The sequence below is a fragment of the Lathamus discolor genome, chromosome 5 (assembly GCF_037157495.1).
Source record: "Lathamus discolor isolate bLatDis1 chromosome 5, bLatDis1.hap1, whole genome shotgun sequence".
NCBI classification, from domain to species: domain Eukaryota; kingdom Metazoa; phylum Chordata; class Aves; order Psittaciformes; family Psittacidae; genus Lathamus; species Lathamus discolor.
The window spans coordinates 106,828,602-106,856,373 of record NC_088888.1 but is presented as its reverse complement, the minus strand read 5'-3'; the positions used below and the strand labels follow the sequence as shown (position 1 = coordinate 106,856,373).

The window sequence follows — 27,772 nt, the reverse complement described above, 5'->3', positions numbered from 1 at the left end:
TAAACATTGATGAGGTCACCCCTCAGTCTCCTCTTCTCCAAGCTAAAGAGACCCAGCTCCCTCAGCCTCTCCTCATAAGGGAGATGTTCCACTCCCTTAATCATCTTTGTGGCTCTGCGCTGGACTCCTTCAAGCAATTCCCATCAGGTATTTTTGAAAACACGTTGGCATACTAAATATTATTATTTAGAATGCTATTCAGATGACAGTTAGGATTATACCTATATGCCCAGTCAAGACTGCAGATCATTTTCACCATGCACTGCACAGAGATGAGATTTTTAGATTAATCTGAATCTAACATTATTGTACTTCTACATTTTTGGCTAGTCTTTAGAAAGACCGAGCTTGTTCTAATTTGGTATGCCATTTTCAAGGCCAGGTTGGATGGAGCTTTGGGCATTGTGGTCTAGTGGAAGGTGGCCCTGCAACTGGCAGGGAGGTTGGAACTAGATGATCTTTAAGGTCCCTTCCAACACAAACCATTCTATGATTCCATGATTTTAATCCCATTTAAATCCTGAATCTTACTGAAATCAGTGATGCTGCCATGTTGTAAAGGAAGTAAGAGTCCAGAACCAAAGTTTCATGAAGAAGAATGTACCCAGGCTCATGCTACAAGGTATGGCAAATTGCTCTTTCTCAAAATAACTTTCCACTGACTTCCCATTGAACTCCAACACATTCTGTACATGCAAGTAACCCGCTTACTCTCTTTATTATAGGTCACACTTGAATGAGTCTAATAGATCACTTATCTGAATGAACCATGAAATGAGCTAATCATGTAATTGGTTATAGTGTCCATCTAAAGGTTGCAATCCTAACACCATTGTATTTAAGATCTTGGGATAGACTGAGATGATGTTTAACAATACGACATTCAGGACTATTCCACTCCTTAACTATCTAAATTATTACTCTAAAAAAGAACGTGTGCAGAAGAGCACAATTACAAATAGATGTTATATAAAAACATTAGGATATTCATATATACTAATTTTATATCCAAATATAAATTCAACTTAAAATATAACAAATCTGTTAATTTTTAAAGACAAATTTCCTATTTTCCTTGACCGAGGAAGAAAGATTTAGCCTGCAATTAATTAATACACATAAAATGTCTCACTTCCTTAGCTTAAATGCACAGAGTACAGAGAAATAGATCCAGGTATGGCACATGGAATATGTCATCCCACATGATGAAGAGATAAATATTTCCCATTTCTGTCTTGTAAAATTATATGGTGCTATTTTTTAAATTAATGATTTATTTCTCTGCCCCTTGAAAGTCTGGGCCAGGCAATACTGACTGCCACCCCACACTGTTAATAGAGAATATATATAGATAAAGTATATGTCTAGACTACCTTAGACATGAGCAGGAGGAGAACCTAGAGCACACTTGCTGCTTTTCACTGTGGCTGGCACTTGGATACAAAACCTAAACGCACTAATTATGTTAGTCATTTTGACATAGCTATCAAGGTCAAAATAAATGCAAACAGATCATTTTCACTAGTTTAATGTTAGTTCTCATTTACCATATGATTATAAAACTTTCAAAGTGCTCTTTTGTCCAAACCAACATACATCAAGTGCTGCTAAAGAATAAATTACATGCCTTAACTCTTCTTTGAGAACTGCCTTATTAGGAATGCTTATCACAAAATCAGATGGAAGAGAGGGACAATCATGATGAAACAGAAAAAAAAAGGAAAGACATCAGAAAATATCACTGCTCTTGTGTTACAAATAGATATTAACCATCTTAAGAAAGTAGTCCCAAAAGAATACATTTTTTTCTGTTGTTTTTTAAAAACAAAATATTCTCCTACGTTTGCTTCTTAAAGAGAAATAAAACCTAAATTCTATGTATGCAACTGAGTTATTCAGTAGCAAAAGATAAAGGCTGCACTTACACTCAGGTTTTTGACTTTAGAAGTAACACTAAGATTTTGAAGTGTTCTACAAAATAGAAGTTCTTCATAAGATCTCCTTCAGAAATCTTGATATTTTGGAAAAAAAGTATGTATACATCTGGTAATTAAAATTTATGAGATTCATCTCAGTTCCACCAATGTTCAACCAGTCAAAACCAGCAAGATTCAGTGAAATCCCAAATAAAACATGAATCACATCAGTACAATTTGACACTAGCAGGATTCTAGTGGAATGCAAAACCATTTTGAACATTTGAATACAGGTCAACCCAGGTCTACTTTTAAACAAAGCTGAAAGAATTAAGCTGGTGGGAGTCCTATCAGGATGAAGGTACTGAGACACTGGCACAGGCTGCCTAGAGAAGCTGTGGTTGCCCCATCCCTGGCAGTGTTCAAGGCCAGGTTGGATGGGGCTTGGAGCAACCTGGTCTAGTGGAAGGTGTCCCTATTTCTGTAAAAAAACACCCAACATTTTCTGTAAAAAACATCTACCTAATCTGAAGGATGCTGGAGAGGGAATCTTCATCAGGGACTGCAGCAATAGGACAAGGGGTAATGAGTTCAAACTAAAACAGGGAAAGTTCAGGTTGGAGATAAGGAAGAAGTTCTTTACCATGAGAGTAGTGAGGTCGTGGAACAGGTTGCCAAAAGAAGTGATAAATGCTCCATCCCTGGCAGTGTTAAAGTCCAGTTGGACAGAGCTTTGGGTGACATGGCTTACTGTGAGGTGTCCCTGCCTATGGAAGGTGGGTTGGACCGAGATGATCTGAAGGTCCTTTCCAACTCTAACTATTCCATAATTCTAACAAAACTAATTTATTTATCTAACAGTCTTGAAATATTTATCTCTTAACTTAAAACAATTTACATACATTCTCAGACAGTAACTAACTGGTTCTCGGCTAAACAACCACCAGCTAACTATGACTGCATGTAAGAAACACAACTCAATTCTTCAGGGAAAGCTATTCAGACAAGGCAGCAGAGCATACCAGGACACTAACATAGTAAGTGTAATCTTAGATTCATACCCAGTTAAACACTGGATGCTGAGTACAAAATGAATCTTGGTGTATTCAGGAATAGCTCCTTCCTGAAGTATTGAGATACCATTACAATTCCCAGTCAAGTGGATTCTTAGCAATAATTGGTTAGATTGTTGCACTGGCTAAACTGTCATGAAAGCCCTGTTTCTCTCCCCTTGGGACCCTGAAAAACTGAGAGAAGATAGGAGGATGGGATACAACCAAAATATATGCCAATCCATTACAGAAAATTAACCTCTTCTTCTCTTATTTCCATTCATATTCACACAGGGCATGACTTCAATGACACAGTTCTCTATACAAGCATATAAGCACACCCTGGAGTCTTCAGACAGTAACAATGACCACTCTGTCTTAATTTGGTAAAACTGTAGATGGAGCACTGAGTAACCTCTTGTAATCTACATTATAAATGATGTGAGTAAGAAATACACTTCAGTGATGTAAAGGTCTGGTGCATGTATCTAACCAAATATGGCAGGCCTAAACACATATTCTGTAATATCTCACAAAATGCTTTTCCTGAACTTTTGTATTAAAAAAGGAATTGCATCAGAGGTCTAAAACACCTGTACAACCTAGAAACTGACCCGAGATTGTTTGTCTCCTTCTTGGGTTGTCTAGAGGGAACGAGATCTGCTCATCTCATCAACCCCGTCGACAGCAGGTAATGTCAAAAAAATAAGTTGTTCAGTTAGTTGTTGTATTTGGGAAGTCTCCAAGATCGCAGGGCATAAAAAACCCCAACCCCAAACCAGAGTATTTTACTATATCTCGTGGTTGCAGAGAAATTTCAAACTTTGGTTAATATTTAACCAAACCACTTTCACCAAGATCATGGAAGGAAGACTTACTTTTCTGTAACTGTTTATGCGAGCTCTTGACTTCTTTATAATAAAATTGAATACATTCTCTGCTTTCAGAAGCTATTGCTATGTTCTTAGCTACACCTCTCAGCAAGCTTCTGAGACCTTACCTAGAGTATTGTGTGCAGTTCTGGTGTCCTCAACATAAAAAGGACATGGAACTGTTGGAACAAGTCCAGAGGAGGGCCATGAGGATGATCAGGGGACTGGAGCACCTCCCATATGAAGACAGGCTGAGGAAGTTGGGGCTGTTCAGCCTGGAGAAGAGAAGGCTGCGTGGAGACCTCATAGCAGCCTTCCAGTATCTGAAGGGGGCCTATAGGGATGCTGGGGAAGGACTATTCGTCAGGTACTGTAGTGACATGACAAGGGGTAATGGGTTCAAACTTAAACAGGGGAAGTTTAGATTGGATATAAGGAGGAAATTCTGTCCTGTTAGGGTGGTGAGACACTGGAATGGGTTGCCCAGGGAGGTTGTGAATGCTCCATCCCTGGCGGTGTTCAAGGCCAGGCTGGACGAAGCCTTGTGTGGGATGGTTTAGTGTGAGGTGTCCCTGCCCATGGCGGGGGGGGTTGGAACTGGGTGATCTTGAGGTCCTTTCCAACCCTAACTATTCTATGATTCTATGATTCTGTTTTGGACTAGAAATTCTATCCTACCCTTTACATGAGATTAATCTAGCATTTGTGAGTGGAAAAAGAGAGAGGTAAAATTATGTAAAGATAATTCATTCCAAATACATATCAAGTACCACTAATAAACCAAATATTTAGTGCCCTTTATAAAAGGTGTGAACAGTTTTGACACTGGAAATTCTGACACTAGGAATATTATATCTTCACATATTCTTTTTTTTGCTTGTTTCTCACTTCTGACACCAGTTCCCACTATTTCCTTGATATTTATGCTCCTCATGTACTACTGCAAAATTTTTATGTAGACAAATTTCCTCAAATTCAGAATAATTTTCTTTTCATAAAAATCCCTCCAAAAAATGGACAATTTCTTCCTGATTTTTAGGAGCTCAGATCTAGTTTGGTGGGCCTTGTTTGTTTTTTTCCCTATAATGACTTCTCTCCTGATGTAGATATTCTGAGGTAAGGAAGGATATATGCCACATACAACATCAGATCAGAAGAAAATTACCTCAATTTATGACACTGGAGACACACTGCTTTCCCATTTTTATCAGCTGAGAAAATTAAATAAAGAATTCGTTTAGCTGCTCTGAACAATGGACTTGCAATTTGCATAGAAAAAATGATGGCAAACCTCATAACCCATCAGTGTTTTACCACAAGTTCAGTTCTATTACAATTTAGTGGAGGTTCAAAGTTGTGTAAAGAAACCATTCTCTTCTTCCTCCAACCATAAATGTGTCACTTGAGAGTTCAACTTCCAATAGGAGCAGTATCTGACACACAACTAATTTTAGAATATAAAGTGCTCCTCACCATACTGGAATACATATAATTTAAAATAACTGTAAACCTAAACGTTGCAAAAACAGAAAATTCAAGCACTAACAAAAAAGCATAATTTGTAATTGAAAGAAAATAATATTTAAAAGAAAACAAAAACTTTTTTGTCTTTCCAAAAAGAGACAGAAATTACTAAGTTTTATTTCCCAAGAGAATTATGCCACTTTTATAAAGAAAATTACAGTTACCACAAATTGCTCTCAACAATTCCAAAGCTTCTTCATTTGACCACTTGAAAATCAAAGCTCTTTAAGATTATAAATATAACTTTTTATAACTCTGTTATTACGTACTGTGAATGGGGAAAGGGGGCCAATCTTGTGGCCATAGCGTCGAATGGCCTCTCTGATGTGGCTGGGCTGGATGGCATCGCTTTGAGCCTCTATACCACAGGCTGCAGTGCTCTGCAACAGAAAAACACATAAATTGTTACTAAATCAAAAACACACAACAGACCTACAGTACATAAAGTATGAAAATAAACCCTTATAAAATAGACCAATTCTTTTTTCCTGAGGATACACATCATTGCTGCCACACACTACATTAGAGAAAAAAAGCCATTAACAAATCAAAAAGGACTTTTACATGAACTTTGCTTAAGAGACCCAAAGAACACCATATTTGTCCTCTTAAATCTTTCACCTACTGCTGCTGTAGGTTGCAATTGAAAAGAGCAGAAAATGTTCAAACTAAAATGAAAGGGTCAATTAAGTCATACTGCAATAACCACAGAAACTATTTTTAAAACATTTCAGGCTCTCATTATGATGTCAAGAGGTGGGGAAAATACTGAACAAGTACCCGAAGTGGAAAGCAATTTGACACCAAAATCATCATTGAGTAATATCAGATTGAAATTTGAAGCTGAAACATAGATGTGATATAATGGTGTAAGAGGGATGAAAAAATATTCTAATTACCTCAAACTGAAATGTTTTCAAATTTGAAATTACTTTTTAGATTAAGGATACTAAATAGGAAAAATAAGAATTCATTGCTATTGTCCATTGATTTTACAAAAGCATCCCCAGGATTTCAAAAGAAAAAGTTACTCTTATCTCCTTGATAGTCAAACTGAAATGCTGGGTTAGGCTCCATAGAGATATGGCTGCTTGCCAGAATTCAGATGACTTATCAAAATGATGGCTGCTTGGTAATAAATTCATGAAAATTATATTAGTGAATGCAGTAAGAATGACAAAACCTTAAACTATACATTGAAGTTTAATGTATACACATACAGGGTCCCCTCATACATTTACACTACATGCTAATGCTTTCCAACTTGGGATATTTTTACACTCAACTTTTTATTTTCAAGAGTGCTGAGTCCACTGGAGCCTGTGTGTATATACACAGAATTATTCATAATATGATGGCAGATTCTTGCCTTGCTGATTGACATAAAGGGAATATGAAACTCAAATATTTGCTGCTGGACTGGGTCTTCATGGACTAAGAATAATATTCTTCACCAACCCGTTTGTCTGAATGCTTCAGTTATATCTAGTATGTACACAACCAAATTGGAGAATTCAGAATATTTCATTAAAACCATGGACTTTTTAGAATATAATTATTTTAAAAGGTGTTAAGTAAGACGCTATGAACTGAAAATAAACACACAACGCTAGTGAAATTTAATGTAGCAAAAACTTCATCTCCAGCTAAACTCTTGTTCCTAGGAATTATAACGGAAATCAGCCACAAACCAAAACATAACCAAACACAGAAAAAAAAGAGGAAAAAGCAAAAGTGTTCAGAGAGATTTTTAAGACTCACTAAAGGCTTTCTAAATGGATTAAAATAAGAGCAGAGAGAAAGTTGAACATATAAGGAGTATCTACAGCACTGATAACATCAGAAATGGAAAATATGCATTTTTCTATTTGTCGTTGTAAAAATCACTGGTTCAACTCTGTGAAAAATGAGTATTTGTTTTAGGAGAATGATAACACAAACGAGAAAATCACAAGTCACTCTACTGCTTTGCAGCAAAGTGAGTACTACCATGATATATTATTCAGAGCAGCTCTGCATAGAAGGACTTGGGGGTGTTGATCGATGAGAAACTTAAAATGAGATGACCTCAGTGTGTGTTTGCAGCCTAGAAACCAACAGTATTCTGGGCAGCATCAAAAGAAGGAAGTTCAAAGGAGGTAATCCTGCTCCTCTGCTCTGCTCTGCTCTCGTGAAACCTAACAGAGTACTGTGTACAGTTCTGATGTCCTCAATGTAAGAAGGGCTGGAGTTTCTGGAGCAAGTGCAGAGAAGAGCCACGAGGATGATCAGGGGATTGGAGCACCCCCCGTATGAAGACAGGCTGAGAAAGTTGGGGCTGCTCAGACTGGAGAGGAGAAAGCTGTATGGAGACCTCATAGCAGCCTTCCAGTATCTGAAGGGGGCCTACAAGGACGCCAGAGAGAGACTCCTCATCAGGGACTGTAGTGATAGGACAAGGGGTAATGGGTTTAAGCTTAAACAGGGGAAATTCAGATTAGATATAAGGAAGAAGTTCTTCACAGTGAGGGCGGTGAGGCACTGGAACAGGTTGCCTAAAGTAGTGGTAAATGTGCCATCCCTGGCAGTGTTCAAAGCCAGGTTGGATAGAGGCATGGGCAACATGATCTGGTGTGAGGTGTCCCTGACCATGGCAAGCGGATTTGAACAAGATGATCTTAAGGTCCTTTCTAACCCAAACCATTCTATGATTCTATTATTTTATGATACTTTTGCAAAAAAGCACGAAGTGACTAACACAGTTCTTCCTACCCAGGTTATTTAATCAATTCTATTTCCCTTGTGGTTCTAAGGTACATATATCCCTCTCAGATAGACTACCAAGGCTCTACAATAGAAGACAGGAATTATAGTATTTGCATTTCACACTCTGAATATGAGACATCCATATTTTATGCAATGTAGACAAATATTTAGATGGAATGCAACCAACTGGCAGAAAAATAAAGCAGGAAAAGCAAAGCTGTTATAGGCAAAAGAAGGCAGTCACCTAAGGCTGCACAGAGCAGGAAAATCACAACAATCTCTTTGCCTACTTTGCTTATGCTTTGGCCCTCAAAATCTATGCTAGCTGCTACTCTCAGAGAAAGGGTGATTATTTGGGGTCATGTCTACCACTGCAGCTGTAAAAGCAGCTCAACACAGAAGCAGTAGTTGCTACCTCAACAAAATTCATTTTGCCAGCATTATCAAGAAGCTTTAGCCTAGTCCTGATGGAAAAACCACCAAACCACACATCCAGCTTGAGAATAACATTGATAGTCAATATGTGATATAGGTTAAAATTAGTATTTAAAATGAAACGCTACTTCTTGAAGACGTATTAATTTCTTATTCCATTATTTTTTTCCCAGACTTGTGCACCAAATACCTTTTTTCTTTTCCTTTGTTTGGATTTGGTAGAGTCCTGTCCAATTCCACCATTTCCCAGGGCTCCTGATGGAGTTTTTCCAAGGTATTGCTGTCCTGCTGATGCTGGGGGCGTGGGTGTAGGAGGTGGTGTATTTTCAGGAGAGTCAAGACTTGTCTTCACACTTGTAGATTGCCCTAAGAGATGTGTCTATAAAAGCAAGATATCAAACGGTCATTATAAAATCAAATCACAAAAAAAACCACCCAACCAACCAACCAAACCCACCTTATTGCCTACTTAGATTTACACTTGGAAGAGATGTAATACAGAATTCACTTTGCTCATTCTAGAGGTTACTATAATACATGTATCGCAGTGATGCATGCAATGCAGCACTTACTGCACTTGTCACTGTTGAAAACTTTACTCTCCAAAGCTACAACAGAGAGCACCATCAATACAGAGAAGGAATTTCCACCCAAGAAAAGGGGATTTATATTTAAATATAAAGATGCTGCTAAGAATTTAATATTTGGAGCTATAATTTTCTGTCAAAATCCATAACTTTAGAATGGTTCAAGTTGGAAGGGACCAGGTTGCTCAAAGTCACATCCAACCTGGCCTTGAACACTTCCAAGGATGTTCATAAATTGCATAACAGAAGTCTTTATCAACACTAGATTCAAGAACAGCTACTTTGAAAGCAACTAACTACCAAATACATGTAAAATTAAAAAATAAAATGCATTAATATGTGAAAAAGCAAGATTTACCTCAGCAGAATTGTGATACTGTATGAAAGTGGCAGATATGGCATGACTGAACGGGTCACCAGCTTTGGGAGCCATGTCCTGCTTAACCAGAAGGGCCAAGTCCACCAACTGGAGGGGCAAGAACAGGTTTGCTGACATAGTACTTAATATAAATGCCATGGTAACAAAGAAATGAGAGAGAGTTGTGAGTTGAGGCCAATTATTCTTAGTGTTTCTCAGTTGAAACCAAACTTTTCAGAGATATATCACCCTAAGAAACCTTTCTGTTCCACTTTTGTAAATATATGGAGTAATCTATCTACCCAAGAGGGTTTAGCTTGGCACTAAGGTAAAATTTGTTTTCCAGGAAATCCTTCTTTTTAATCCAATTGTGCAATGGGGTTGAATGAGCCTCAGAACACTGCCAAAGGTCACATAGCAAACTATGTGGTTTCAGTTTGGACTTGAATAAAGTTCATGCTGGACTCCACTCTCCTCTGTAACCATTATAAAACACTTCTATTTGTGTATCAGATGGATGAATTCAGTGTAATATGCATCTGTCACACTGTAAATTGAAAGACAGACAGGAATCCAGTTACCTTGGTTAGCTGAAGTAGTGACTATATGCTTCTGAAGGGGCTTACAACACAATCACCTGAGGCTGAAGTACACCCAAGAGTAACTGATTTTGTTTGCTCAATCAGTATACTCTCTTACCTGTGCCACAGTCTCATATGCTAAATATGCCAAAATCTCCATTGCAACTGCATTTGGCTTTATTTCCATACTGCTACAGTCCAACCAGTCACGAAACTTGGATGCTTTCTTTGCTGTCAGTTAAAATCATAAGGGAAGAAGGAAAAGTTAACAACAGGAAGGCCAAAAGAATGCATTCTTGGGGGTCACAGAAAATAACACAAATGTGAAACCAGGGTTGTTAACGTGAATTATCAAAATGGAACTAGTAGGGAAGAACATAATACAAAACATTTTAGTGACCCGTAAGCAGCATGGAGAAAAATACACTATTAATCAATCATACAGGAGATTTCAGAACAAGGGAGGATCTAGCTCAAAAAACTGCAGACAGGAGAAACCTAAAATAATTGTATCACATCTTTGATGAGTAAAAAAAAAAATCACTAGACTAAATCAACACAAATCTGAGTCTGGATAAAATGATACAATGGTGAAGACAAATGAAGAAGGACAGAAGAACTAGGAAGTCGTTGTGTTAACTTTACAGCGATAAGGTGTTGACAAGCCAGCCAATATGATTTGTAGATGAGTGCTTTTAAAATCTGCCTTAGATATAAGAAATAAGGACAGATGTAGATCTGCAAATGAACAACATTCATATGAGAACTTCACACTGCTAATGCATGAGGTAACTTTGGAGGAAGTACGGAGAAAAATCTGAGACAAAGAACCATAACATTTGCTAAGAGAGTTAAAGGAGGAAAAAAAGGATGATCTTACTTAGGTTAATGGTAGACAAGCTGATCACAGAAATCTGTAGAGATTTAGACAGAAAGGAGCTAGTAATATAGAAGTCTTAATGAGAGTTGTTTGTGAAGGCAGGACAACCCAAACAGAGTAGATAAAATGTGGAAGAATCATTTGAAACAGCTATTTCAAATATAGTCTTCAACAAGGACTAAAAAGCTAAAAACAAGAGAGGTACTAAACCAAAAAAAGATGTAAAGAGTGGTTCTTTTTGCAGGAGGGAATGGAAGGCTACATAGAATCATAGAACAGTTAGGGTTGGAAAGGACCTTAAGATCATCCATCCATGGGCAGGGACACCTCACACTAAACCATCCCACCCTAGGCTTTGTCTAACCTGGCTTTGAACACAGCCAGGGATGGAGCATTCAAAACCTCCCTGGGCAACCCATTCCAGTGCCTCACCACCCTTACACTAAAGAATTTCCTCCTTATATCCAATTTAAACTTCCCCTGTTTAAGTTTGAACCCATTACCCCTTGTCCTGTCACTACAGTCCCTAATGAATAGTCCCTCCCCAGCATCCTTGTAGGCCCCCTTCAGATACTGGAAGACTGCTATGAGGTCTCCACGCAGCCTTCTCTTCTCCAGGCTGAACAGCCCCAACTTCCTCAGCCTGTCTTCATACAGGAGGTGCTCCAGTCCCCTGATCATCCTCGTGGCCCTCCTCTGGACTTGTTCCAGCAGTTTCATGTCCTTTTCATCTTGAGGACACCAGAACTGCACACAATACTCCAAGGTCGTTAAAGACAGAAAACGCCCCCCAAAACAAAAACCAAAGGAAGAGAAGCATGCAGGTGACAGCAGGACCACAAAATGTTCACTACAATTCAGACTTGTAGTCCTGTAGTGCTTGTTCCTCTGATGGGCCATTCCTTTTGCCTGTCTTTAAGGCACACAGAAATACAGGGAGCTGCAATTATTAATATATATTGTTAAAACAGGCTTCTTCAAGTTCCTTCCAGGTTTATTCTTTTGCGACACAGTTTTCATGGGTTTATATTACAGTAATAAGGGTTTATTACTGTAAACATAGCAATACATTATTTTTTTTTTACTAAAATCTAAGAAACTAAGGAAAAACAGCTTTTGTACTAGTTTTGAATGTTCTGTATGGCCTTTAGTATGTTCCACCTAGTTGAGTGCAGATTATGCAATTGAATTTGTGCATAAGTCTCTCTTGCTAGTATTTTCTAAGCCCTGTAAATTCTCTTCTTCTTTTATGACATCAAATGTCAATGAAAAAGAACTGTATAGACATGGTCATTTAAAAACACTGTGAAAATACCATTAAGATATTTTTATAGATGATAGTCGCCCGGTCTGCAACATTCAATTTTATTTCTCAGATTTAAGATTTCTATTTGTTCTGAATCCAGACGATAATTTTTTAGGTTTTAAAAATGATTTTGTCACAAACCTCTCATTTCCTGTAGTCACCCTAATCTGAAGTATCATTTATCTAGTGGCTCACAGATGTGTGATGCCAAATGATAACTGAGCTTACAAAACATAGTGAGTTAGGAAAAGAAATGCTTACAAAACATGTTTTCCTACATTTGCTGACATTTGCTGATACAGAACAGTATCTAAAATGTGTCACTTATTTGCCATAAATTAGTCACTCTTTCTTTGAATTCAAAAAGAAGAACAAGATAAGGTCTCTCATTTAAAGACACCATTGTGTTGAAGTCTGTGTTGTAGGATCATGTGCTGTTTTGTCATGACTTTTTCTGGCTCCTTCACCTCACTTTCTCTGACATTTGACCTAAAACCTTAGTCATCACTTAACCGCTTCTGTAATGATGTTTTGCTACATGATCAAGCCCATTAATTTACAGCTCATTATAGTTGTGGCCCACAAGTACTTCTAGTAAGTTGGTTTTCAGTGCTAGTAAAGCCCTAATTCTGTCATCATGTTATTAGTGTTGGAATGGTGTATACTGATGAATTTGGCTAATGTTGAACAAATTCCACAGCAGGAGCTTACAGCTTAAAATAGAAAAGACTCTTCAGTACTAAAGTTCTTTGTGTCTCTGCGGACAGGGAAATAAAAGCAAAACTTGCTTCTCTTCCCTAATTTTAGATGCATTCCAGAAAACCTGCCACCATGAAACTTTGCTAATATGCTGACTATAACACCACTGTGACAGACTTCAGGCAAGTATGGTTGTTTTAATCCATTAACTCTTTACCAATTCGATCTTTGCAGTCTTCCCCACCAGCACAGCATTTGAGCATTATAGAAAGCTTGGTAAATATTCAAATAAAACACTCTGCCTGGCAGACTGGAACTATGCTAAATTAACTGTTCCCAGGAGTTTCGCAGACAAAGAATTTAAAGCGCTATGATTGCAGATGAAACAAAAGTGCTTTCAAAAGACATGAGGTTCTGCTGTGTTCTTTATTACATGAAATAATAATCAAACATCTTAATACAGGGCAGCCATTATAATACTTACAAAAACTCAATTGCCGACTCTCACAGAATTCTGCATACTGGACCGAGTCCATCATTCGTGTTTGTCTTTCTGCTCTCTGACAAAAGAGTAGAAGTACATCATGTACTTGTTCCAGCAAGAACTGCATTCCACAAAAGAAATTACAGTGCCAAAGTGCCCCTGCCATAACCTTGAAGTAACCCTCCAAAATTAAACGTGCATTGACCAAGTTAAGATGCAGAAATATAAACCACAGGTTGGTTATTAGTGTTGTGAGTTAAATTTCCCAGAGAGACATGTCAATTCTTATTAAATATCTGCTTGTACACTGCTCACCTACGACAGACAGTGACAAGGGCTGAGATAGGAAACGTGCTGAGAACTCTTCCCCTGACCAAGGTGCATGTTTAAACTGAGGCACATGAGTAGACTGCCTACAACTGATGAAATTGAAATTGCAGAGTTATTTAATTTACTAGAAAACAAAAGAGCTGTTGATAAGCATATCTGAAGAGAGGCTACAACCAGTGTTTGGCCTTAGCAGTGTCTCAAACCAGAAAAAAAAAAATTAAAAATGAAAATCAGTACTTCAAATACAGTTTCTTTCTCTATTCTCTGCCTTTCAGGTCACTCTTCTATGACGGACCAATCCATCAGTTATGAGATCTTGTTGAGAGTCAACATGTTCAATTTAGTTGTAAACACTACCTGTGCAGGAACATACCTGGATATTCTTTCTTTCTTTTACTCTTACCCAGTCAATCATCTCTACTGTATTCATCAGGACAGAAACTGTTCTACTTGGGCATTTTTCAGTTCTCCTATGCATACTTCTGGCATCTTGACTATATTTTGTGGAGCTGCCATTTCAGATCAGTAAAAATTTTCAGTTAATCTATTCCATCAAGACATTAAGTAGTCTAGATTGATTTTGCATCCTTCAAAAAAAATTTTCATGATATGTGCCATAACCTCAACCCTCACCTAACATAAGAGAGGTCTCTTTTGTCTCTGTACTAATTCAGCCATACTTTTGAAGACAAAAGGAATGACCAGAATCATCTAATCTGAACTTCTGCACAGCACAGGGCCCTTCTCACAAAATACATCCTAGAAATGGCAGTCCTAGAATTTCTTGCGCAATTTTAACATATATTATAGAAAGGAATCTAATTTGGGTTTAATTTTTTCACATGTTAAGAGATAACTCCTTCATATAATTTAAAACGCTTTTTATGCAATATGGTTTACATTTCATAATCATTTATGCCTTTGTTTACCAGTGATAAATTAGTAGTTGGCTACTGCCAGGTAATACTGAAATAATTAACTCTAGATGAGTAACCAAACACACTGAACTTCTCTATGACAAAACTGTCTTGAAATTTTACATGGAAATGTGCAGGCTCGCAGAACTGTTGCTTGATATCCTTCTCCAACAACCCCCTCTCTGAGGTCTCTATTCCAACCTCCAGCTTAAAAGAGGACTATTGCCAACACTAGATGAAGTGAGCTATGGCTTTCTCTAGCAAAGTATTGAAAACCTCCAAGGACAGACCTTATATGTCTCTGGATAATCTGCTCTAGTGTTGAACTAGTCAAAAAGATTTCTAACGCCCTACTTGAAACTACCAACAAGCAACAATTTGTGGTTGTTCTGACCTGCATTATTCTACCTGGCACTACTAAGAAAAAATTAGTTCTATGTTTGTTAATTTATGCTTGGGTTTTTTATACTTCTGAACACCTACAGGAAAAGAAAGGGAGTTAGACTGAATTAGAGGTCATTCAAGAAAAAACAGCTTAAAATGTTCACGACCAGATTTAAGAATGTATTTCACACAGGGCTTAGTGTCAGCCATATCTCAAAAAAGTCAAGGTATGAAACCATAAGCATCATACACACCCTTCCCTCCATGTATACACTATGCCATAACTGAATTGTGGCTGAAGTAGCACTGAAGTTGATGGTTTGGTTTGAACACATGCTTGAAGTTTGTTTACTTCAACAGTGCAGGTATGATTTTCACAAGGTAAGGATATGGTCTCTAGAAAAGATTAAATCCTTCATGTATTAAAGGCAGGAAGAAGTAATTAGACTAAAGAGAATTATTATCCTCTTCAGAAGCAGACATCTTACTCAAGCGTCTCAAAGAAGGAAAGCACATTGTCTTAAACATTAAGGAAACAAATATAGCTATCTTCCAATCAGTAATTCATTTAATAAATCATTACACCTGGTAAGAACAGAACCGTAACTAAGGATACAAAGTGGTATCAGGAGACGCTGATGGCATCAGGACTACTTCTGCAGTGAGCCCATACAGCTGAAGAAACCATGCACAAAGAAGGTGAAGTACAGGTGTCTTCACACTAAGGACAGAAATCAACAAGGAAAAAACGCACTCACATACACACAAATTTTGCCATAGCTCCCTGAGTTCCCTTAGAAAAAATGAAACAAAAAAAAAAAAATAACCAATCAAAGATTTACTAAAAGAAAGGTGCTGCTGAGGGATTTTCATTTCTCCTACAAACTGTCTACAGTAGTTGTCTAAATACAGGACTTAATTTTGTTCTTAATATACTAAATGAATGCTCAAACTTACTTTTCCTCTGTATGGATTTATTTTAATGTAGTAAAATTACCTGTGTACCTGCGAAATAAAATTGCTTTTCCCCTCCAATTCTCCTCTGCAAAAGAAGTCTTTCTTACAGGTGGGTTCTACAGTGATGGGCTAAATCATTATGAGATACAGTAGTTTTTAAAATAAATATCTATATTTTCTTCCTAATACACTTTAAGAGAACCCCCACATCATGGCATGGAAATGCACAGTTCAAGGTATAAGAATAGCCATTCCATCAGTCCTACCAGTTTTAGAATAGTCTATAAATAACCAGCAAATGCAGGAGAAATTTACAAAGGTATATTATCTTTACGGAAATACCAAAGCAGAAGACAACAACAGATCATCTTTCCTCTTCACTTTACAAGGTTACAACCAGTAATCATTTTCTCTTGCATCATCCCTGCTTTCGAAAAATTTAATGCCTTGCATCTACATTCTAAGGTATATTCTATAAACTCAAAATCAATCAATAACATGGAATAAAAAGAGAGAAGAAAGAGTGAGCATATTACTGTGAACACAGGGTTTCTCCAGGCCAAAGGAGTTTAAAGGAAACAGCATTCAGCGATGGGAAGTCACAGGAAGTTTGCGAAAATGCCATAAGCTGTAAGCAATGCTTTCTTTTAAATCTTCAAAATACCCACTCGGTTTTTTTTTTTTTTTTTTTACAGTAATTTCTGAACTTTTTTTTTCTTCCCATGAGAACAAGAAATCACACAGGATGATTTAACTCAGAAATAACTTTAATTTTATACAAGTGAAATTTTCCAAATTCTATTCTTGGAAGGAACAGGAAATGACTCCAACAGGACTGAAGTCCTCTTTCATCAGTATAAAAGAAATTGGCTGGGAATCTTTCCTGCATGAAGAAACACTGACACTCCTAATTATAAGCCTCCTTGAAGTAATCTTATCTTGAAACCAGATACAATAAATAACATCAATGACACTGCTCCACTGGTTTATCAGAAGAATTAAAAATCTATTGTTTTTACTCCCTCTATAGTAGTACTAGTCAGTCTAAGAAGTTAAGAAGCTGAGTTATGTGGTGTACAGCAGAGTTAAAATACTTTGAATGCTTTCCTTGGAACATGCTGAAGGCTGCAGCAGATAGGACCTGGCACAGTAAATGTGTGCTTAGTCTTCCAAAAAAATGTGTTGCATTATATCTTTCCTTTATCATGAAGAACTAAAAAGGAAGACTAAAAAGGGAAAGGAAAGAAAAGGCAGAGTTGCATGCTGTCACCTACCATCCAAGATGAAAAATAATCTTATTTTGATTCCATTTTAAAGCTTTCACACTTGACATATAAAGCTCTTTGTGTGGGGGGAAGGCAAGGGGCCAAATGTTAACTTGCTTACCAACTCTTCTGTGTTTGAAGGAAATGTGCCGAGTAGCTGCTAAGCTGGAACATTTGAAAAATGTATGCAGCATGGTTGGACACCCCTGTGTTTGGCAACAATATTAATGATGAAGATGTTGGCTTCCCAAACTGCTTGAATATTCATATTGTGGCATGACTTCCTGATTTCCTTTGCTAAAGACCTCTTCATTGTGCATCTATCACGGTGCCGAAGAGCTAGGTGGCTACCCCAGGGAAAAATCAAAGTTGCCCTGCATTGATTACTAAAAGAATATGCTAAATATTTCTTCTTCTTCTTATTATTATTATTATCATTATCATAATAATTATTTAGACTAGAGAATAACAGGGCACTGTATGCTGTAAAAAAAAAAACCCAAACCCAAACCCAAAAAGTAACTTGAGGAATAAAATACAAGATAGCTCAATATTGAAGAGTTTGCAAATATGCTGAAAATACAATTTTACTCTTCTGTATCTAGAAATCATTTGAGGATTATCACTATCTGAAGATTTTTGTTACATAAAAGAAAAATGTATTTACTCTTCTGAGAATCACTTGAATTAGTAAGAAAAGAAAAAAAGGGTTTTAAGAGTAAGCATTTTCAAAGAGCAAGCTTACTTAGAGTTTTGTACAGAAAATAAAAATGCCACTTGGGGAAAGATCAATAGCTTTTGTAATGTAATACCTGATTTGGCTACAAAGTACAGACATACAGGGAATTTTTATAATTTTTACTGACCCCTTATAGAACATACCATACATTCTGCAGTAACCATTAACCTGAACAAGTCTGCATAGCAAACTTGAGGCCTTTGATATAGTACTGGGTTTGAGTGCTCATGTGTTTAGTACAAAGTTCCCAATATTAGAAAAAAACACAAGGTCTTTTTCTGGCAGACCAAGGTGATCCCCAGTTTAATGTATTTCACAGTTATAACTAGTAAGAACAGTTTTTTTTTTATCTCTACAGTATTATTAACCCCATTCCCCATGAATAAACAGAGTTTAAGACCTTAAGAACCTTAAAAATCTTAACTATTACACAGATGTTAAGGATCCACAACTATAAATGACAGGAAAGGAAGATGTAGATTATGACAAATATTAATTACGCCTTTTTTAATTATAATTTTTCATTATGAAAAATTAGTGATTTTCTGTCCAGGGCCAAAAGATGGGATTTCACTCAAACAAGTTAGGTCTCTGCAATATCCTAATTAGTCACCTAAAGTCCCTTTACAGTAAGAAAGATATTAGGAACTTTTAGAGAGCAATTTCAAGCTAAACTAGATGTTAAAATAAGTCAGATGAATGACATCTATGAATTTGTCTAAAGTTCATCAACTGTATACATCAGGGATACAGACACTTGCATAGGTCTACATGCCTACAGTACCGACATCCTCAGAAAAGCAAGATGAATTCTACTTTGATCAGTGAAGAACACCATTGACGGCTAAGCAAAAGCCAAGACTAAAGAATGACTCAGTAAATTTTGTTCCTGCTCTGATCTCAAAGCAAAGCAATGCAAATGTATACAAAGACAGCTCTGTACCCTGTCTGTGTGTTAACTCTGTTCATCTTTCCCAAAGTATGCAAAATGTATCCTAACAAAGTATATGCAGATAAGTAGAGGGAAGGGAGCTGGAAAGACTACTTAAAATTATGTAGAAATTTTGAGGGAATTATGAAAAAAGAAAGCAAATGAAATTGAACAGACAATAACAAAATGAATGGATTAATTCCCAGCAGTCATGATCTCATTGCTTAAGGAATAAATAAAATTCACCTGCTGATAGGGACTCACTGCCCCTGCAATACTTTGCCTTTGAACATATGCAAATTCTACACATACTGTATTTATTTGAACCAGCTCCGTATCATGCCCAAATTCCTTGTCTAAATTTATTACTGCTAGTCTGAAAAACGGAGCTGGAACCTGCAAACAAAACATTTCCATTTCACAGAATACCTTTGATTTTTACAGGAAATATTTTTTTATGCTATAATAAGTATTGTAATGAATTTTGTAAAACTATGCTAAAATCATGGCTATCTTCTACCATTGCTTTTGCTTTTGAAAAAATTTTAAATTATTTTGGATAAACTTTGCTACCAAACTTCAAAAGTTATATGGGATTTATTAATATATTAACACAAGTGACCTTCCCTCACTTTTCTGGTTGAGGATACTGTAACACCTTTCTGTGGTTTCCATCTGGCTGTACATCAAAAAATTTTCACACCAGTTTAATATTAGGATACCTTTAAGTCTTCTAGACAGCATCCTTCTGAGCACTTATCCTGACTCTGTATCAATTCATAGATGACGTTCATATAAACAGCTTTAACACCCACAAGTAAAGCTTGCAGTCATCAAAATAGGCACCACTGCATTGTCTGGGAGATACAAACAGCAAAGCAGACCCTTTTGCATAATGAGTTTCAGGCTTTTTCTTTTATTTGCAGTCAAAATCAGTGTTGTGGTTTAAGCCCAGTCAGCCACGCAGCTCACTCGCTCACTCCTACCTCCTTCCTACCCCTGCTCCCAAAGAGATGGGGAGGAGAATCGAACGGATGTAACTCCTATGGGCTGAAATAAGAACAGTCCAGTAACTAAGGTATAACAGAAACCACTACTGCTACCACCAATAATAATAAGGGAAATAACAAGGGAAGAGGATACAACCGCTCACCACCCGCTGACCGATACCCAGCCCGACCCGAGCAGTGATCTAACCCTTCCAGGTAACTGCCCCCAGTTTATATGGTGGGCATGATGTGCTGTGGTATGGAATACCTCTTTGGTCAGTTTGGGTCAGATGCCCTGTCTCTGCTTCCTCCCAGCTTCCCCTCCTCCCTGGCAGTGCATGAGACTCAGAAAGTCCTTGGACAGAGTAAACATTACTGAGCAACAACTAAAAACATCGCTGTTATCAGCACTGTTCCCAGGCTGAAAGTCAAAACCACAGCACAGCACCAGCTACTAATAAGGAGAAATATGACTGTTACTGCTGAACTCAGGACAATCAGCCATCACATTCTATTTAATGATAATACAATAATTATAGAGGCTCACTTATAAGCAAAAGGAAACTACCGTAAGCTATAAGAAATTGGTAAAGTATTTCTTTTAGCTTTATGACTACAGATGGGGACAGATGATAAACGAAAGGACAGACAGATTAGAAATGTGTATGTACTCAACATTTGTATTGGATTCTATACAAATTTCTTGTAGTTATTATATGTCATCTTAAAAAATCCTCAAGTACTTCTCACCCTCATAATATTTTCCCCATTGTCATTTGCTTGGTTTTGAACCCAATTCAGGTGTAGACACTTGGTAATTTAGCACTGAATAAGAGGCAATTAAAGAGTTGCCTACAAATAATCTGACTCCCTGAAACTGCACTCCTTCCACTCCTCTGAATAGACTGAAGCTTGCTTATGATCTTGGATGAAGGTTGGCTCAGAGTGGTACAAGCACAACATGTCTTACACACTTGCACACCATCCTTGCTGTAGAGGAGGATTGGATGAGAGTCCTGCTCCTACTGAATACAAATGGAATGGCATAAGGTTAAGGGGGTGATTTCAACTCAAAGTTCACCAGGAGATCAATCCTATACATAAGACACTTCAGTAAAACTCAATTCCCAAACATATTCTATCTAATCACCTGCCTACAATACATTCAGAATTATTCACTTTACAGCCATGACCTGTTAAGCAATACATCCAGTAAAGCAAGTTAAACTGAACAGCAGCTAACTAAAAAATCTAGGGACTAGCCCTCTCATTCATTGGCTTTACTTAGTAAATGCATATAAGAGAACAAATCTAATTTTTAAAAAAGGAAAGCACCATAAAATTCTGTCCTGTTAACAGCTAGGATCAATATATGCTTCTAAAAAGACATTTCAGAGTTCTGGTAATGTTAAATTAGAAATGAAGAAGAGGAAGTCCTCAAAAACATTGTTCTTACACTCTTTATGTAGAAAAGAAGGGGAAGCAAATTGATGCACATACTAGCAAGCAATTCCCCTGATAAAATTCATTATCCTGTAAGGCATATCTCTGCAATTCTTTGTGCGTCATGCCTGCTGACAGATACTGAGAAATGGCCTGAATGGTCTTCTGGAGCTCCACAAGAAAAGAAGTATGAGAAGATTTAGGAAAAATTTCACTAGGAGAAATTTGAATAAGTTTCAGACCATATGAGCAATACTTCCGTTCTCATATTTGTAAATATTAAAATTCTGTCTTTTTCCTTATGCTTAATAAAACAGACTTGTCTTATATTCATCCCTGGTAGATCAGCCGATACTCACATTATCCATTCTTTCAGATACTACAAGTACTACAATACTACAAGCATATACACACATGCATCATTGGTTTTCAGAGTAGAAACAAAAATGCTTATAATCAAAAATGTTTGTTTTTTTTTTCTAGTTATGTTGTTCCTTGAAAAATTATTTTTTTAAAAAAGCCCAACTTCCAAAATAATGGCAGAATGTACAAAGAAGAAATCCAAGACACACTTTTTTTTTTTTCTGTGTGCACAAGTAATTTGGTATGCATTATAGCAAACCAATTCTTAAGTCTGAATTCAGTCTTACAACTTATAGATTAAATCCTGTCTCTATAATATCCCCAGCAAAGCTGTTGTTAACTTCGATAGCTGTAGGATCTCACCCTATGAACACCTCTCCTAACTTAAGGTTGCACCTACTATAGATGGTTATCACCCTCTTGCCAAAGGAAAGCAGAAAAATGGGTTTTCAAAATGGGACACAAGACTAGAAGAGCCTTTTCTCTATATTATCCTACATGCAGATTAGAAATACAACTAGGACTCCATCTATAAAGGTATTCTGGAATGAAAACAGGCCAGTATGGCTCAAGGGAGGAGAACTCCAGCTGCTGCTAAGCTGGCTGTGTTCTTTCCCAAAGTCACTATAGCACTGCCTCGGGCTAGGACTCACCTCATACAATGTTGGGTGTTTCAGGATAACCAAGTCACCCTTTATAATCAATGGGAAAAGAGAGGCACCTCTGTAGGCTGATCACATCTATGAAAGGTGTGGTAAGAGAATGTGTCAGCTCTGGATGAGCCCTTCTCTCTTCAGACACAGGAATGCAGATGACTGACAGAAACAGATGTCTGGATTCCAGCTGAGAACTTCTCACCCTTTAGCTATACAAAGCAGTTGTTTATGCAAACTGGAAGATGATTATAAACTATAAGATGCACCTAGACGAGATATTGATCTGGTTTTTGAAAGGAAGGCCACTAATTCACTTAAACTATTAATGACAAAAATAAGTAAAACAATTTCGCTAAGCCATTTTCCACAACAAATCCAAACCTGTCAACTTTTATGATGAATTTGTTAAGAAGTGCATTCATGAATGTCTATAAGGAAAGCATTAATTAATTAAAATTAATTAAAATTAAAATACATGGTACCACATGTATGCAGATGTGCTCCCCTTGGCATGTGACTGGAGAATGCAGTTATTTGAACTTACTTTGTTAGAGTCCACTGTAATCAGAGAACAATACAGAGTGGTATTAAAAAATGCATTCTTGCTTCCTTAACACAAGAAGTGTGCATGTAGACATTTCACATTCAACTTGTGGCATTTACACCACTGAGTCTAACTCTGTGGTCAGATTTTTAGTCTTTCGGAAAAGCCTTCCTAATTTGATAATTGTAAAACATGAAACTCCAGATAAAAATCACATCACAAAATTCAGGGAATAAGTGAGTCATACATTGAGTTTAAAAGGAAATGCTTCCCTCAGAAATCAGTGACCAGTATGAATTACATATAATCTGCATGTGATTTTATACAGATATATTTTTCTTTAAGCTTAAAATACTTGATAAGAGATGTCTCTCTCAACTTCACAGGCTGAATTTGGCTGCCTCCTGCCTCTTGAACAACCCAGGCTTCCCAACCAGAAAGAGAATAGGACTTTGATATTCAAAACTCCTACCTGGTTTCTGCTCCTAATTTGCCATCTGAGCATGACTGAGTGCAAATGAAGGCTGAATCAAACACAATGTAAGGCTTGTCTCACAACTGCTGCAAAGCTTATGGGGTTATTTGCACTGATACTGAACCAGTGCAAACGCTGTGCATGGTGATGCCATGATACACTCTAGCCACGTATCCCCAGCTTGCACAGGCTGGGGGAGAAAAAAGCAAAACAAAACTACACCACATGCTCAGGTATGAAAAGTAAGAAGACCCTAAAAATCACTATCTGAATTAAAAGGATTTGAACAAACATTTAGTTGTTTTGTTTGTCATACATGACACTGAGAACAGAATCTGGCCCAGTGTGAATATTTCCTTACTTAGATGTTAATAACTTTGTGACACTTGCTATTTATTTAACTATGCAAAATTGTATATACTGCTATTCATTACTGTTTCTTAATTCCTTTAAATATGAGAGAATTTATCTTCATAGTAGCCTTGTGAGCATTATCTCCACTATATACATGAGAAATAGAATCGTAAAAAGATTATTTTCCCAAAGGCGGTTTGCTTAATGGCCAAATGCTTTTTATTCCTCCTCTACTTTCTCTTTTCTCTTTTGAATGTTAGAAAGGAAAAGGAAAACATGAAGATTCTGGGATTTAACACAATGATTTAGCTCTGGAATTAAGTTAATTCGAACCATCGGCTGATTCGCCTCATTTGGAACAATCTATTTATTTAGTCCCTTACACTGTGCTCATTGATAAAGATACCACAAAATTATTAAGCATTTACATAAAACCAAAGAAACATATGCTGTCATTAATTCTAAACAATTGCCACCATCCAAAGACACTACAGGAGTTGTCTTAGTAAACATCCCCATTCCTTTCTTTGGAAAATAAAATGGAAAATCTCAAAAAAAAAAAGTATTCTTGAATTGTGTAAAACTGTCACAGTAATACTTAAACCAGTTCCATTTCATTTGCATAAGAAACAGAACTGAAAATTTTGGTTGAAGCTTTACTGATACACCATTTAAAAACAGAAAATCCGAAATTTTAATTTCTAAACAAAATTTGCCAGATTTTGTTAGTTTGGTTAAGATTGGAGGAATACTTTGAGACTTTTAAGGATGAAAGTCAGTGAAACTTACTGATGTGAAAAACTATGTGAGCATCTGATGGCAGCTTTTAGCATCTGAAATGTAAATGTTCTGTATCAGTGAAACCACATTTTTTTTATAGCAAGCTTCTAATGAATTGTATCTTACATAATATCACCTATTTCACAGCAAAACAAAGAACAAAGTCATTTTGGGGAGCCTCGTGGAGTCATCATAGCTTACCTTTAAAAGAAGAAATGGATCCTATATATCTTGGTCTCTTGCTTTACAGCACTGACTGCCCCCCCCCCCCCCCCCCAAACTCCCTACCTACTATAGACCCTTCATGCATGTTTAAAAAATGAGGTATCATTACAATAGTTGTGATGGGAATTTCATTTTTTTAAATGGTGAGATGAGGGGAAGGAGAGCAAAGAGCATCTACTGTATACAGATTCATTACCATAAGCTTTACTGATAGTTTATCCTGTTTCCTAATGAAAGCAAAAAAACCCCACCATGTCTATTAAAAAGCAATCAGATTTGGTATCCTGGTGACACTTTAAAGAGCACATTATGTGGGAAAACAAAATAAACATTTACCCTGGCAAATGAAAGTGAATTTGGGATTTCACATACTTGGCAGGAAGGTAGAATTATATTCATGTCAAGTATGCAGAAAAACTAATATAATATTTAAATATTTGCTTAAGTAATATAGAATTTAAAACAACACATTAGAAGAAACATTTTTTGTGAAATAGTTTTAAGTTTTTTAGTATGGGACATGCCATGAAAGTAATATGTTCAGCTGAAATTTTAGACTTCTACAGCCTTTGTTACACATTCCCTTCACTTGTAAAGTGGTAAAGAGTCTTCATCTTTTACTGGCAAGTCTTTATTTATATTTCCAAGACAAAGGCAGTTCTTATACTGATGGTTTAAACTGATAATTAGTATGTGCAGCTTTCCAAAGAAACAACCCTTGAGAATCTGAATCTTACAAATATTGATGTAATGAGCTAATGTTAACACTCTCTCAGCTAAATCCTACAGCACTCTTCTATTGGTCGATATTATACACTTACAACTATTTTAAAACTCAAAGCAAGACATAACTCAATGAAGAAAGACCTTTCATTCAGGAAGTATCTGAATGCTGTATGCCAATGATTTCTGAAATTCTCAACTATACTTAACACTCTAGCCCTAATCCATAATTTGAGCTACATACTGGATACTAGTTTTAGTTCCAAAAGTAAGTATTTGAATGTACTTTCTAAATATGCAGATAATGCTTTTTTTTTTGGGGGGAGGGGGGAAGAGTGTAGATCTAAATTCGCAATAGTGGCACATACCCACAAAAATTGAATTCACCTGTGTATCAGACTTATATGTTATTATAAAGTTTGAGGCACAATATTCTGAGTTACTATAAGTATTTTTAAACAGTTATTTTAAGAGAAAATTTTGCTTAATTTTATCTCATTTGGAGAAATATGCAGAATTAGAAAATATCTTGAAACATTTCTAAATTACCGTAATAATATCATAACATTTCAAAGCAACAGCAGAAGTCTTTATCGTAATTGTGCATTGCAGAAAAGTGTCACTTTAAAATCACTTGAAAATAATTCATTTAAATGTAACATGATTTGCAAATTTAAGTATGAACTATTTAGCTGCTTGGATTTTCAGTTCTAAATCATCACAGCTCCTCTGAGTCCCATCATAAGAGAGAAGCCACTCTTTATCTCAAATCAGCAATTAAAAGCAATATAAAGAGTATTCAGACTGTAAGACATAAAAAAGGCTAGTCTGGGGAATTTGATTTTCAATCGTCTTAATTTGTAGTGCCCAATATACTAATTGTTATGCGGCATTGATAATTGTGTTTGAACACAGTATTCATTCATCCAGCCTGTTATAGAAATAAATTTAACAAGACACTGTTCCCTGAGCTCATTCTTAAAATTGGTTGCAATGAAAACAATACTTTCTAAAGATATTAGCACCGTTCAATTCTATATGCAAATTTTTCAGTCACTTAGAAAAGAGGAAAACAGAGACCATTTTTAAATATAGAAGGCATTTTTTTTAATATTATTTTCTGCTTATTCTACAGTTGGTTAAATGATTCTGAGAGGCAGAAAGCTTTGAATTCAAGAGCTTAGCAAGAGATATTCCAGAATCCTACTACCAGGATGATCTCCTGAAAAGGAAGCCATAGTTGCCGAACAGGAGTTGTAACGCCTGTTCAAAACCAGTTATAAAGATACGGAATACATGCCATACTTCAGGTATATATTCTTATTGCTGGGAACAGATAGTTTTGTAAATTTAACCTGAAAATGAAATATCAAAACTGTTCACATTTCTAAGGTTTTCTCTCTTAGGTTTTCAGCTTAGACTTTCCTGGTGCTTCAGACTGACTGAGATGGAAGGGTTAGGGATTATCTGGGAGGTGGAGGGGTAGCAGGATGAATCAAAGATCTACGAAAAAAAAAAAAAAGAAAAAAATCACAGAGCCCTACTCACAAAATAATGGAAAAGTATTTTCAGTTCAAAATCCTATACTTAACAATTTAACATAACTGGGATGCAAAGAACAATACCTTCAATAACAACATTTTGAAGCACAGCTTTGAAGGTTGAAGTCTATTTACTATTAAAGGTGCTTCCAGTGTAGCAACACTAACAACCGCAGTTTGGCACCAATTAGTTGCCAGCGCTGTTAGACGCTGCAGTAGATTCTCATGCCATCTTCTATGCTGTTGAAGAAAATTTACTCTTCATTGGTTTACTTTGTTTCCTCAGGGGTTTCTGATTTTTTTCTGTCATTTTTAGAGTCAGATCTAGCATTTCAGAAAGGCCAATGTCTCTTCAGCATTTTTGTCTCCTTTAAAATCCAACTGAAGGTGACAAGGTTAGCCGACACAGCAAACAGGGATATAACTAACACATATCTTTAAATACTGGAACTAGAAATCAGGCCTCCAGGCTTGGGGTACATTAAGAGTTAACTCCCATTTTAAAAAGGGTGTGATTAGTAGCTGGAAATCTGCCTGAATTTAGTACATCTGAGGATGCTATTACAATTTTCAGATATAAAATAATTAGCTGATGATATGAGCTGACAGCTAATACATCTACAACAAACATAAAAAAAAATTATTTCCAAGCGGATGTAGAGTACGTGTTCCATTTCTAAGCTGTTTGATATGGTCTGTGTAAGGAGCTAGGACTCA

The 27,772-nt window shown here is 36.6% G+C and overlaps 1 protein-coding gene across 1 annotated transcript in view; it reads right to left on the bottom strand.

The window, feature by feature from the left end:
• The window catches only part of SUPT3H (SPT3 homolog, SAGA and STAGA complex component), a 276,015-nt gene that overhangs the window by 46,534 nt on the left and 201,709 nt on the right, over positions 1-27,772 (bottom strand). Inside the window, 5 exon segments of the mRNA XM_065681818.1 lie at positions 5,634-5,744; positions 8,735-8,923; positions 9,490-9,597; positions 10,189-10,301; positions 13,440-13,515. Coding sequence (XP_065537890.1) covers positions 5,634-5,744; positions 8,735-8,923; positions 9,490-9,597; positions 10,189-10,301; positions 13,440-13,515 — 597 coding nt within the window.